Source organism: Papio anubis, chromosome 2 (assembly GCF_008728515.1).
Source record: "Papio anubis isolate 15944 chromosome 2, Panubis1.0, whole genome shotgun sequence".
In the NCBI taxonomy this organism is placed as follows: Eukaryota; Metazoa; Chordata; class Mammalia; order Primates; family Cercopithecidae; genus Papio; species Papio anubis.
Window position 1 is genome coordinate 33412566 of NC_044977.1, and position 14677 is coordinate 33427242.

General features: G+C 37.4%; 1 protein-coding gene across 2 annotated transcripts in view; it reads right to left on the bottom strand.

The window, feature by feature from the left end:
- Positions 1–6870: 6870 nt before the first annotated feature.
- The window catches only part of NAA50 (N(alpha)-acetyltransferase 50, NatE catalytic subunit), a 28888-nt gene continuing 21081 nt past the window's right edge, over positions 6871–14677 (bottom strand). The window contains exons 2-5 of one of the 2 annotated variants that reach the window (XM_009200001.4): positions 12467–12600; positions 11920–12039; positions 11410–11476; positions 6871–9809 (exon numbers count right to left, since the gene is read on the bottom strand). In XM_009200001.4, the coding sequence (XP_009198265.1) occupies positions 9632–9809; positions 11410–11476; positions 11920–12039; positions 12467–12600 (499 nt within the window). In that variant the 3' untranslated portion in view covers positions 6871–9631. Of the gene's footprint in view, positions 9810–11409; positions 11477–11919; positions 12040–12466; positions 12604–14677 lie in introns of both variants that reach the window. The other variant, XM_003893941.4, reaches the window with a different exon arrangement.

The following is a 14677-nucleotide window of genomic DNA, read 5'->3' on the forward strand; positions in this document are numbered from 1 at the left end:
CCAAAGTGCTGGGATTACAGGCTTGAGCCACCGCGCCCGGCCGATAATCATTTATTTTTAAGATCGTTCATATGATAAATTACACAAATTAGTTTTCAATTGTTAAATCAACCTTTCATTCTTGAGACTAATCCTATTTGATCATAATATATCCTTTTAATATATTGCTGGATTTGATTTGCTAATATTTTCTTAAGGATTTTCCAGTCATAATTCATGAGCGATATTGGCCTATAGTTTTCTTATAATGTCTTTGTCTGGTTTTAGTGTTGGCATAATGCTGTTCTCATAAAATGAACTGACCAATATTCTATTTTCTTGAAGAGTAGGTAGGATTCGTATCATAACTTCCTTAAATATTTGATAGAATTCACAAAAGAGGCCATAGGGCCTGGGATTTCTTTGTAGGGAGGATTTTAACTACAAATTCAATTTTCTTTATATATATGAGACTATTTCAGGTTTCTTATTTTTCTTATGAAAACAGCTTTACTGATATTATTGCATACCATACGATTCACCTATTATGACTGAACAATAGCTCTTTCTGTGGATATAGTTGATGGACACTTGGGTTGTTCTCACCCTTTGGCTATTCTTAATGCTATGAATACAAGTTGTCATGTGGACATTTCATTTCTGATGTGTATGTTGCTGAGTCATATGGTGACTGTTTAACCTTTTGCAAACCTCAGACTTTCCTCTTGAATAACATTAGTAATTTGTCTTTCAGATGAAATGGACATATTTTTTGAAAAAACGTCCATTTCATCTTTGTTGATTGGATGAATTGATTATCCTTTTATTCTAAGTTGTGTAGTGTTGTCCCCTGCCATTACTGATATCAGTAATTTGTGTCTTCTCTATTCTTTGATCAGTCTAGCTAGAAGTTTATCAATCTTACTTTTTCAAAGTGGCAGTTGCTTTGTTTGTTGTTTTGTCTTCAATCTTACTGGTTTCTGCTCTTTACTTTTTCCTTTTCAGCTTACTTTAGGTTTAACTAGTTCTTGTTTTTCTAGTTTCTTAAGATGGAACTTAAGATCCTTTATTTAAGACATTTTTCCTCACACATTTAATGCTGTAAATTACCCTTTAAGCATGTTTAGCTGCTTGCTACAGCTTTTGATACAGTTTTCATTTTCCTTCTGTTCAAAATACTCTCATTTCTCTTGCAACAAATTCTTAGACATGATTTAGAAACGTTTGATTTTCAGATTATTTTCCAGATATCAAGCTTCTTAAATATATTTTGCCTTTTTTTTTTTTTTTTGAGACTGAGTTTTGCTCTTGTTGTCCAGGTTGAAGTACAATGGCACGACCTCAGCTCACTGCAACCTCCCTGTCCCGGGCTCAAGCAGTTCTCCTACCTCGGCATCCCAAGTAGCCATGCCCAGCTAATTTTTTGATCTTGGCTCACTGCAACCTCCGCCTCCCGGGTTCAAGCGATTCTCCTACCTCAGCATCCCAAGCTGCCACGCCTAGCTAATTTTTTTATTTTTAGTAGAGATAGGGTTTCACCATGTTGGTCAGCTGGTCTCAAACTCCAGATCTCAGGTGACCCACCCACCTCGGCCTCCTGAAGTGCTAGTATTTTGACTTATAACCCAAGTCAGTATGGTCTATTTTGGTTAATTTTTTTTAAAAAAGCACTTTATTGAGGTATGATTGACATACAAAAAGCTGTACATATCTAAAGTATACAACTTGATGAGTTTGGAGATAAGCATACACCCATTAACCCATCACAATGCCATAAACATATCTATCATGTCCAAAAGTTTCTTCTCAGCCTCCATTGTTTTGTGATTTAAAAACTTACATGTGAGATTTATCTTTCTCGCAAAATTTTAAGTATATATTACAGTATTGTTACTTATAAGCACTATGTTGGATGGTAGCATCAATCACAGTGCCTAATACATGGTAAGCGCTCAGTTTTTTTTTTTTTTTGAGATGGAGTTTCGCTCTTGTTGCCCAGGCTGGAGTGCAACCTCCGCCTCCTGGGTTCAAGCGATTCTCCTGCCTCAGCCTCACGAGTAGCTGGAATTACAGGCATGCGCCACCATGCCTGGCTAATAATTTTGTGTTTTTAGTAGAGGCTGGGTTTCTCCATGTTGGTCAGGCTGGTCTTGAACCCCCGACCTCAGGTTGATCCACCCGCCTCAGCCTCCCAAAGTGCTGGGATTATAGGCGTGAGCCACGGCGCCCGGCCAGTAAGTTTTATTGTAATGAATGAACCCAATGCAACATTAGGCAAAAGTAAAGCCATATTTTGAAAAACTGTCTATTAGAATTTTTTTCATCTTTTCATTATCAAAATACCGCAATGCTTTTCTTAGAATAGGAGCTCTTTAGAGTTAAATTTGAGTTTTTTAACCCCTCTCCCAAGTTCTTAATGCAGAATTTTTGTCCTTTTAAATGCATACATTAGATCTATTTTTTTTAAGCATTGTGATTCTCATAAATTTGCAAAGCTCTGGCGTTGGGTTACACGTTCAATTATTTACCCCATTTTTGTTTTGATCAATTACTTCGGTCCTAGATTATTTTTCCAATAGCTAAATTATCTGATATCTGCTACAGGACACACCTTTCCTGTGGTGCTACCATACCTCAGTAGAGATATTTAATTCTCTAAGCACACTTATCATTTTTGTTCACTCTTAGATGTCTAGATAACCATATGACACAATAATTACTCATTTTGTTTGTAGTAATAGAACCAAACTCAAAGCTAATTTAATTAAGTCTTCTTCAAAATTCTGTAAATTTATACCTCTCATCTCAACACAGTATCTCATGGGAATTGAAAAAAATGTTTTCTACTAGACTGCTAAGCATCTCCAGGTAAGGGCCATACTCATCTTTTTCACTGTCATCACTTGATCTCTTATGAGTACATTCCATGACCAAATTTCATGTAAGCCAGTGTACTATGCCCTGCAAGTTACAAGGAGCACCTTTTTTTTTTTTCTTTTGTCAATGATTGTGATAATCCAGGAACCACATTCTAAACTTGTCCCAGGGTACATAATATAGGCTAAACTTCCATTTGCTGTGAAGGGACTCTAGACATTTCTATGTAGGGAAAGAGGAAGAAAGGTTTGGCAAGAAAAGACCAAGCTAGTAGGCACTGAGCAGTTGTGGAAGTTACACTTGAAGGAGTTAGCAGTGTTGTAACTGTAACAAAGCAAGTAAGACACAGAATCAGGATACTTGCAGATAATTGTAACCAAGGTCATACAGATTTGCTTATATGTGAAACAAACTGAATCAAGTCCCCAGAGGGAGGTCATTGCTAGTACATCATCTGGGGAAAAACTGTTAATCAGAAACTAAAATGAAGGAAAGAATTTACTCTTTGGATCCCGATGCAAAAGGTCAAATTGTGAAGTAGGTCACTCATTTGTCTGATGATACGATCTCTAGTTGAGATGTCACCAGAGCTGAGCTAGTCTATTTTTTAAACTGTAGCATGAAAAAGGCCATTTAGAATGAGATAAGCTGCATGAGTCCACAGACACAAGCTACATATGATGGAATCAGAACCTCTACAATGTTAGGTTGGGCACAGTGGCTCATGCCTGTAATCCCAGCACCTTGGGATCACCTGAGGTCAGAAGTTTGAGAAAAGGCCTGTCAACATAGTGAAACTCCGTCCCTGCAAAAAATACAAAAAATAGCCGGGCATGGTGGTGCATGTCTGTAATCCTAGCTACTCAGGAGGCTGAGACAGGAGAATTGCTTGAACCCAGATAGCGGAGGTTGCAGTGAGCCAAGATTGCACCACTGCGCTCCATCCTGGGTCATAGAATGAGAGACTCCGTCTCAAAGAAAAAAAAAGAACCTCTACAATGTTACATTGTTTCTCCTGTATACATTCTGAACTTATATCTCTTTTGCACTCCCTTTCCCACTTCTAAGTCTCAGTTCTCCTATGGGAATTAAGGCTTTTTGTTTGTATTGGAGCCAATGTAAGAGAAAACAAGTCAATATAAGGAATTCAAAATTAAGGTAAAATCAAGATCCTTGAAGGAGCTGATTCATTTTAGTAAAGAGGATGACCTTCACTTAGACATGAATTCTGCAACTAGAATTTTACTTACCTTTATTTAACGAGGTCACAGACATTATTTGCCTTGCTCACTGCTATATCCCTAGAGCTCAGAATAGTAGGCACCCAATAAGTTTGTAGAAACAACGTACAACTTTTATATCCACTAAAGGAAGATCATTTCTAACTTAGGAAGGTGGTAAGAATGAAGGATGTTGTAAAACTGTTTTAAAGGTGCTACAACAAAGCCCTCATCTTACTAAGAGAACTGGGTTTTACTGTTTGTGTATTCAAATTTCACCTGCATAAGTAATTACACATACGGTACCTGACAGTTTTTTTATACTTTAGGGGAAGAGATTGCTAGTGACAAGGATAACTCAAGATTGTTCAAATCTTTACAGAAGACTTTTTGATACTAGCAAATGGTTTCTCAAAGATAAACTAGACAAGTTCAGTATGGACAAAGCAACAAAGAAAAGCATTATAATCAGATGTCCTATGAAAGCTACTACAGCGATTCAATATGTGCTTTAATTTATACTGCTTAGATCCTTTCAGATGTCTTGAGTTTTTGAGGACAGTAAATAAAACAAGTAAAACTGGAATGAAATTAAATCTATGTGGCAAATTAGTTTCAGTTAAATCAGGAATATCTAACACACTGTTTACAAACTCCAAAATATTCCAGCCAAGAGTAAACTTCCCAAATGCTGAATTTAAGCTTTCATTACAAATTTAAAAAGGTAATAATTCTTCTAGATCTAAACTCTAGGCTGTTAACAAGTAGCAACTCCTTCATATTAACTTTCTGCTCCCAATTATTTCTGAATCAGATCTTGATGCTATTTTTTCTTCTTCTAGAAGCTACTGAGCAAGGGAAAGACCTCGATTCATTCCAGATAGAAAACATTTTACTGGCCAGGCGTGGTGGCTCGCCTGAAATCGAGCACTTTAGGAGGCCGCGGCAGGCGGATTGCCTAAGCTCAGGAGTTCCAGACCAGCCTGGGCAAAATGGTGAAACCTCGTCTCTACTAAAATACAAAAAATTAGCCGGGCATGTTGGCATGTGCCTTGTAGTCCCAGCTACTTGAGAGGCTGAGGCAGAATTGCTTGAACCTGGAAGGTGGGGGTTACAGTGAGCCAAGATCGTGCCACACTACACTCCAGCCTGGGCGACAGAGCGAGACTCTGTTGCCAAAACAAAAACATTTTACCTAAGAAATCAAGTTATCTTAAATTTTGGAGAACTGAAAAGGTTGGGAATTTCTGCCCCAGTAACAGATTGTTGTCTGACTTGATAGTTCTCAATGTTCTACCAAGTTAACTACACATACATTAAGAAATCTGACTCAAACCCTTTTTCCCATATGACTATGTTATTTGGCTGTATCATAAACTAGGACTAAGTTCCTACAGTTCAGTCTTGCAGGGGAGAACCAATTCAGGACACTGCCATAGAAAATATTTACTCCCTGAAAAATTTCTACAGGCTTACTGTTCCTATTTGTGACTGTAGTATCCAATTTCCCAGAAATATTCAAATCACTCAGTGAGAACAGCATCAGTCTGAGACAGCCTTGTCTACCTTCCCCACTGAAAACCCAATCACAAGAGCACAGCCTTTAGGCCCACTCTCTATTTCTTTTATATCCTAATTGTAAAGTGCAGTGCTTTCTAACCCTCATTTAGAAAACTACTCCTTTTAGAGACTAATAAAACACAACCTCACCAAAACTACCCTGACCTTGGGGGTCAACAAAGCCCAGTATCTTCTCTGAGCAGTGACAGCCAGTCTCCTAGAGGGCCCCATGACATCCACCTCCCAGTATTCACATCCTTGTGTAGTCCCCTCCCACACTATACCAGAGTGATCCAATGGTCGGTCTGTGTGACTAATGGAATACGGCAGAAATTATGTCACCTGAGGCTACATCATAAAAGAGTGTGGCTTCTGCTCACTTTCTTGTATCACCTTTGGGGGAAGCCACATGCCAGTTGTCCATCAGGCAGCCCCATGATGATACCCACACAGTGAGGAACTGAAGCCCAAGAGCCACATGAGCAAGACATCTTGAAAATGGCTCCTCTAGCCTTGTCAAGCTTCAAGATGGTACAGTCCTGGCTAACAGCTTGACTGCAACCTTCTGAGATCTCAAGACAGAACCACCCAGTTAAGCAGCTCCTAGATTCCTGATCCAGAACTGTGGAAGATAATACTTGTTTTAAACTACAGTAATAACTAAGACACACTAGACAAGGATCACCCATTGTTTCTTAAGTGAAAAAAGCAAAACTCTAATTATAACAATTTTGGCTAGAAATATTAAATACTGAATTAATTCCATTAAAGAAAAAATATTAAATTCATGTTTGATATTCAGGAAAAAGGTTAAAAGCCAATTCCCAACTCATTGAACTACTATACTCCTTCCTTACAAGGAAAAAAACCAAAACACCTGAATATGTTATCTGTAGCCAATACACATTACTAAACAGATTGCAGCCTGAAGTGTCAAGTATTTCTAACAATTACATTAAGAATATAGCAGCAAGACAGTTCCTTGGATCTTATTTTTTCCCTCTCACTGGAACTGAATTGTAGACATTGGGCAGTACCTAGCAAGTCACAGAAGATCTGAATTAGGATGCCTTAATTACACCTGGCCTATTTTAATGATTTTAAAATTAGATCTTAAAGAAATGTGAAAGTAAATAAAAGCAGTAAGGGAAACACTACACAATGAGTATGTACAGTTGCTGGCTGCAGAATTCAAAACAATACAGTTTTGACATTTATAGATATCACAGCTCACTACCAGAACATCACATAAGTTTATTTCAGATGTAACAGCAATGTTAAAATTGACAAGTTTAATTCTTAACTGCACCAAGAAAACTTAGCCATTTAAGTATTTTTTTTTAAGTTATTCCCTCCAAAAAACTGAGGGAGCTTTTCTTTTCCACCACCACACACCATGGTTTCCCAATAGTTCTCTTTTTGGAGGACTTTTCAACTGATGAGTAAACTGCTTTAGATATTTCAGAACTTCATTCCCCAAACGAAAGCTAATCTGGACAAACTATATATTGCATAGATTTCTCTACAGATTCTTTGCTTTAAAACCTAAATGCAACTACCATACAGTGTAATTTTAACCTATTTGCCCCACAGTAAAAACTATCTGTCCTGAAAAATATGATGGATATATCCTGTGATTTTCCAGTTAACAGAATTGTTCTAAAGATAATTATCATATATCAAAATAACCAGCTCAACATAGGACATTACTTCAGTCTTTACTGACTCATAGGCATATGAACTTGTGCCCAGCTTTTTACCTCTTCCACATTCTCCTCCTCCTCCATAAGTGGATGGAATTATTTAACATAAGTTTGATGTAGGACAATTAACCCTTTACAAACATTTACAATTTAGGTTAAGTCACTGACTACCATGGAAAAAGAAACTATATAATGATAGGGAGCCTACACACTCAATTCAAAATTTAATATTTTTTCCTCCTTAAATAACACATACTTGTCATGAGGCAGCTATTCGGTTTTCAATAACCACATTTAGGGATACATTCATAGGACTGATTAGATAGTCCAGGTGAAATGGTTATAGAAATAGAGGCAGTGTCATCTCAGAAAACCATTTATATATCAAAGTCGATTTTGATATCTGGGAAGTTTACAAAAAGGCTGCTGCATTCTTCAAACTAATTATGCCTTCTGTAACTCAAGCACTCTTCTCTTGCCAAGAGCAAGCTGAAGCTTATCCATGAAGATAAATGAGCTTAATGCTAAACTTTTCTTCTAAGCTTAGATTTGGATTGTTTTAAGAAACGAATACTCTCAAAAAACCAGCAAGGTCTTTCTACATTTTTACCATCTTAAGATTAGAAACCTATAAACGCATTCATCAACTGTCTTCTTTTTCTGTATTATTCTTGGCACTCAAGATTGTTGAAGTCTACTGCACCTTGTACTTTCACATTCTCAAATAAAAACTTAAGGTGATAAAGTGTGCATAAACATTTTATAAAATAATTTTGTCATTTAACATATTTGGAGATGAGACTTTATACTAGAATTTTACACAAGAGGATAAATATGAATGAAACTTCCTTTCAAAGTCAAATGACAGAAAGCTCAAGCCCTGTGCATTATTTCAAAGTCTGAGAACATTTCTAAATAGTGGAGATGGAACTATAAGAGGAAAACATGAATATTTCAGATGTCTCCCATCTTACAAAGTTATCAACCTGTCAAAGCCACTCCCTATGTGCCAGAAAATGATCTGGCATAAACCAGTCCTCTCAGTGGAGGAGGTCACAGTGACATTTGTATTATTAACATTTTACACTTCTACTTTTCCAAGAATAGAAGCAATATGTTTAATAATTACCCCTGCCTCAAATCCTTAAACTCAATATCATAGGCACTGAGTATAAGCAAATCTGGGATGTTCTCCAACAGATATGCAATAGCACAGCTATGTTATTCTGAAAAATACTGTATTTTTTTTCCTATAAAATCAAATGCTCAGTGGCCACACTTTTAACAGCTGGCATTAGATGACATTAATTGAATTTATTGTGTCACAGTCCATCTAAGCTTCTTTTTAGGTACTTTTCAATATGTCCAAGGGAAAACACCTGCTTCAGGTTTATTTAGGGGTAGTGACCTATAAGGACATCAACTCAATTTTTAAGGTTAGACTATTGTTGGGTTTACTGAAGAAAAAGGAACAGGGGAAAAATTAAATCACAACACACCTCTTTAGGTCAGTTAAAGGCCATATCTCTAGCTGGGATATTAAAAAAAAATTAATCTCACCAGCCCACATTCTAAAAGTTAATGCCACTAGTAACAATCAACAGCAGGAAAAACAAACCTGCTAACAACCAGCCCACTCATTAGCAAAAAAGCAGTTTAACTCAAATACTTAGACCAAAGTATAACACTAAACCAAACTGCCCCACCCACCAGCAAGAAGAGAAGATATAATTGCTTAAAAATCAAAATAAGCTTAGTATTTCTTACAAGGATAACGATGTTCAACTTCCGAGAGAGTGCTCAGAAGGACTAAAGGTGGAGTGAAGGCAACGTCTAGGGATTAGTATCCCAGTTTTAAAAAACCCAAAGTACCACAAACACACTCAACTAGTCTATGCATTAGAGAACAAGATATTGCTGCTGCTTCTTTTTGTCTTTTGAAATATACAATGTTTTGTAGGCTCTGCCCTTCAATGTGAAAGCAGGACATTAAATTTGAAATTTGACAATTAAATTTTTAGGACCATCTAGCTTTAACTGCAAAATTAAACAGATCTACCTTCTCCTTCCTTCAAACCACCTCACAAAAATAAGAGAAAACAATTCAAACATGATTATTTTTTTAAAGTCCTTCAAAGTGTTATAACTCTTAGAGAAAAGGAAAGGAAGAAGGAAAAACAAGAACAAGGAGGGAGAAAAGCTTTAAAAGAAAAGTGTTGGGGGAGGGGGTATCAATGGGCCTCTCTTTTATTTGGCGACAAGCAAGTGCAAGAAAGTTCATTTGTAATTTGTTCAGTTGTCTGTCTTTTGCACATCTGCATTCTGACCAGAAGGAACTTTGAGGTTTTTCTGCAGCACATGAGCATCTGCAGGCTCTATCCTCTTATAGTAGTTCTTCTTTGTCTCAATAATCTCAAAGCCAAACTTCCTGTAGAAGTCAATTGCCGACTCGTTGCTGATCTGGACATGCCTGAGGTATAAGAGAGTATCAGAAAAAAATTAAAATTAAGGTTTCATCAAGTTTTAAGCATTCTCCACAGATAGCTCCAAATTGGTTGGAGCTAGAATGCTGCACATTTGTTACATTCTCTTTACAATTACCACTAATCAACAAAGGTTAGGCATGCTTACCTAAAAGCTTTTGATGACAATTTTACACTTTTTTTTTGAGACGGAGTCTCTCTGTGTCGCCCAGGCTGGAGTGCGGTGGCGTGATTTTGGCTCACTGCAAGCTCCACCTCCCAGGTTCATGCCATTCTCCTGCCTCGGCCTCCCGTGTAGCTGGGACTACAGGCGCCCACCACCAAGCCCAGCTAATTTTTCTATTTTTTAGTAAAGATGGGGTTTCACTGTGTTAGCCAGGATGGTCTCGATATCTTGACTTCATGATCCGCCTGGCCTTGGCCTCCCAAAGTGCTGGGATTACAGGTGTGAGCCACTGCGCCTGGCCCAATTTTACACTTTTAATCTAATTTTTACATTTGTAAGACAGCTGGTTAAGATTAGAAGGCTCACAGTGTTTATTCTTATAGTCAACAAATGGAAAAGTACCACAGCTATCAAAATTTTTTGATTTTAAGAGGATAAATTATTAAAAGGCCCTATTGACACACAGAAAAAAATGATGAAAAATAAAAAACTAGGGTCTCAAAGCTTGAAGATATATCTTCCTTCTGATTGATAAAAAACATGGTATGTTTTAAAAATTAATGCAAGCTTTCTCAATTACTCCCAAAAATAACACCGTATAATTCAGCATCTCACACAGCCAAACTAAATTATGAACATCCATGACTGTGATCTTAGTCATAGCTCTTTATGTACAGCCTCTTGAGATTCAAGTATAATCTCAGCTAGGTAATCTATGATTTTGATTATTAAACTCTACTACAAATGATCTACTACAATGTTCAAGGCTATCCAACATAGCCTTGAACAAAACACACAAGGTTATGCACGAGAAAAGTAGTATTAATGGTTTTGAATTCTGAAGACTTGAGTTTTTTTTTTTTTTTTGAGATGCAGTCTCGCTCTGTCTCCCAGGCTGGAGTGCAGTGGCGTGATCTCAGCTCACTGCAAGCTCCGCCTCCCGGGTTCACGCCATTCTCCTGCCTCAACCTCCCGAGTAGCTGTGACATGGGCGGCCGCCACTATGCCCAGCTAATTTTTAAAATATTTTTAGTAGAGACGGGGTTTCACCATGTTAGCCAGGATGGTCTCTATCTCCTGACCTTGTGATCTGCCTGCCTCGGACTCCCAAAGTGCTGGGATTACAGGTGTGAGCCACTGCGCCTGGCCAAGGCCTGAGTTTTAATCCTGATTTCTTCCCTATGATTTTGGAGCTCTCATCCTAATATAATAAAGCAATGTGTTCTATCTCAGGTCCCTAATCTACTATTATTAATAAAACAAAACTAAACAAAACAACTACTCGAATACTTTGTAACAACTACTTCCACAGTGTTTCCAAAGGCACAATAAGTGACCAGATTTTAAAGTTTCTAGTCAAGATTTCTCCTGCCAACTTATTAAACCCCTTTGATAAGAACATAAAATATTAATTTACTTACAGATAAATGTTGTCAAAAGTACCATCTTTTTCACAGATGTTTAAGACATGATTTAACATTTTAGTTCCTGTTAATAAAACAAATAACACGTGACTTCATAAATCAACCTTTAAATTATGTATCTATCCACCTGCCATCTGAACTACTTATTGGGTCCTAATAGAATTTATGAGGTATAGACTAGATATTCTCATTTTCCAAAGTTGTGTTCTCTCTCTACAATAGCTACAGTTTAAAACTGTTAACAGAAGACTAACCTTTTTAAACAAGCACTTCCAGGTAGAAGAAAAACAGAAAAAGCAGAAGGGGACGTAAATAGCAAATCTATGTAGGGATTCCAGCAGAATTATGTTAATAAACATTAGTTATTTCTCACCATATTTTACATAATTCAGTAACCCTTTCTCAGTATTCCTTAAAAAGACCCAAATTAACTTACTAGGTCAGACACATTAACAAAGAATATGTTTATGCCTCTCTGAAAAAGTAAAAAAAACCACAATTTTTTACCTATTCCTAGCCTTCGGTAAGGTGCCAGACATCCTAGTGTCATGATGTAAAGTCTCTTCTGATTCTGTGAGTGATCCACCCTACAGCATACCGCACCTACAGCAATATCATTGAAATAGGCTGCCAAGGAAAATATAAAGATATAATGTTGAACAGACAGAGTAACACATTTTATTTAATCTTTTTCCCTTTTAAAGGACTACATTGTTCCTATCAACATTAAATTTCATGAACTATCTCATGAATATCAATGACCTCAAAGCTCTTATGCCATTTTAGGAAGTTTAAGCCTCCTCCAGTATAGCTTAAAAAGTGAAAACACACAGGCATACACTAAATAAGAACATTAAGCATTTCTTTTTAAAATTCAACTATTTTATTCAACTGATTTCTGAGATTTTTCTCTCAACCTAGACCACTCCCATTTCCTCACTTACAAAATAAGCAAACTAAATTAGTTAACTCTTTCTGCTCTCTAAAAAATAGGGCTCAAGAACAGAAAGAAGGAAAAGAAGAGAGGAAAAAAAAAAAAAAAACCATGTAATACCAAGTTTTGCTAGCTCGCCAACCTCCAGCACATCTTTGTAGAACTTGTCATTGTAGCTGACTGGAAAGATGACCTGATTCAGTCTTTTCAACTGTTTAATATTGTGTGGTGTCACATCTCCCAGCTCGATCCGGCTACTGGAACAAATCAAAATGTACTCAATAAAACATAATTAGCCTCATTTTTAATATGAACATATGAAAGGGGAACCAAGTCTTTTTTACATGATTGATAAATCCAACTCTTTCAGACTTGATTTATAAGCAAATTACCATTTATAAGCAAATTTTGACATCATTCAATACAAATTCTACTCATAGCTTTCATACAATTACGCACATTTAGGGACAAATATGGCACACAACAACTACTACAAAGGCTAGAATAACATTCTACAAGTGTCAAAATTTTCCTTGTAGTTTATAGTTCAGAAAAATTTAGATATACCTATTTCTGATAACATTACAGTTCCTTTGTCCAAGTATCTTACTTCTAGTAATTTATTCTAAGAAAACAATGGAAGTATGCAATACCATGCACATTCTATTCATTGAAAACCGTGGTCTATGAACTACCTACATCAGAGTCACAGAGGCGATACTCAAAATTCACATTCCTGGACACACATACCCCATTCTCAGAACCAGAGTTGCTGGAACGAAACAAAGGAATCCACATTTTGAAAACCACCCCAGTATGAAAACTATCCATTAAGAAAGCAACAGGAGTGATATGGTTTGGCTGTGTCCCCATCCAAATTTCATCTTGTAGCTCCCATAATTCCCACTTCATGGGACAGACCCAGTGAATCATGGGGGCAGTTGCCTTCATGCTGTCCTCGTGATAGTGAGTTCTCACAAAAGCTGATGGTTTTATAAAGAACCTTTCCTTCGCTTCGCTCTCATTTCTCCTTCCTGCCACCACGTGAAGAATGACGTGTTTGCTTCCCCTTCCAAAATGATTATAGGTTTCCTGAGACCTCCCCATCCTTGCGGAACTGTGAGTCAATTAAACCTCTTTCCTTTATAAACTACCCAGTCTCAGGTATGTCTTTATTAGCAGCGTGAGAAAGGACTAATAAAAGGAGCATTCTAAGAAACCACCTGTAATCTAAACAATTGGTTCCATGGAAAAGAAGATTAAAGCTAAAAAGTTTTCAGTTCTAACTTTTAACAAAGAATCAAAGTTGTTTTGCCTGCAGAGCTATAAACAATTTTTAATAGCTGAAGTGAACTTCACTACTATTAAAGGCGGATCAAATGTGATAAGGCAAACCTGACAGCATTCTACAATTTTCTTACTCCATCTGTATTATTTGCCCAAAAAAGATACTGTAGTATATTGTTTTGTGGAGAAAACGCACATTTCAACCATATTTAACAACGGACTTTTGCTGGGCGGGGCGCAGTGGCTCACGCAGTCAGGAGATCGAAACCATCCTGGCTAATACGGTGAAACCCCATCTCTACTGAAAATACAAAAACAATTAGCTGGGCGTGGTGGTGGACGCCTGTCGTCCTGGCTACTCAGGAGGCTGAGGCAGGAAAATGGCATGAACCCGGGAGGCGGAGCATGCAGTGGGCCAAGATGGCGCCACTGCACTCCAGCCTGGGTGACAGTTTGAGACTCCGTCTCAAAACAAACAAACAAACAAAACAAAACAAAAAAACACAACGGACTTTTGTTAACATATACAGAAACATGCTTGAAAGGATTTTAATGTGTAGTAGAAATTGTAATTCTTTTTTTTTTCGAGACACAGTTTTGCTCTTGTTGCCCAGGCTAAAGTGCAATGGTGCGATCTTGGCTCACTGCAACCTCCACCTCCCAGGTTCAAGCGATTCTCCTGCCTCAGCCTCCCTAGTAGCTAGGGTCACAGGCATGTGCCACCATGCCCAGTTAATTTTGTACTTTCAGTAGAGATGGGGTTTCTCCATGTTGGTCAGGCTGGTCTTGAACTCCCGACCTCAGGTGATCTGCCTGCCTTGGCTTCCCAAAGTGCTGGGATTACAGGCATGAGTCACTGTGCCCGGCCCAGAAATTGTAATTTAAAAACTGTATTTTGAAATGTTAAAATTCAGATTAAAAAGCAAAAAACAAAAAAACAAAAAAAAAAACAAAAAAAAGAAAAAACAAAAACAAAAAAAAACAGCTGGGCATAAAGTTCTGTAATCCCAGCATTTTGGGAGGCCGAGGTAAGAGGATCCTTTG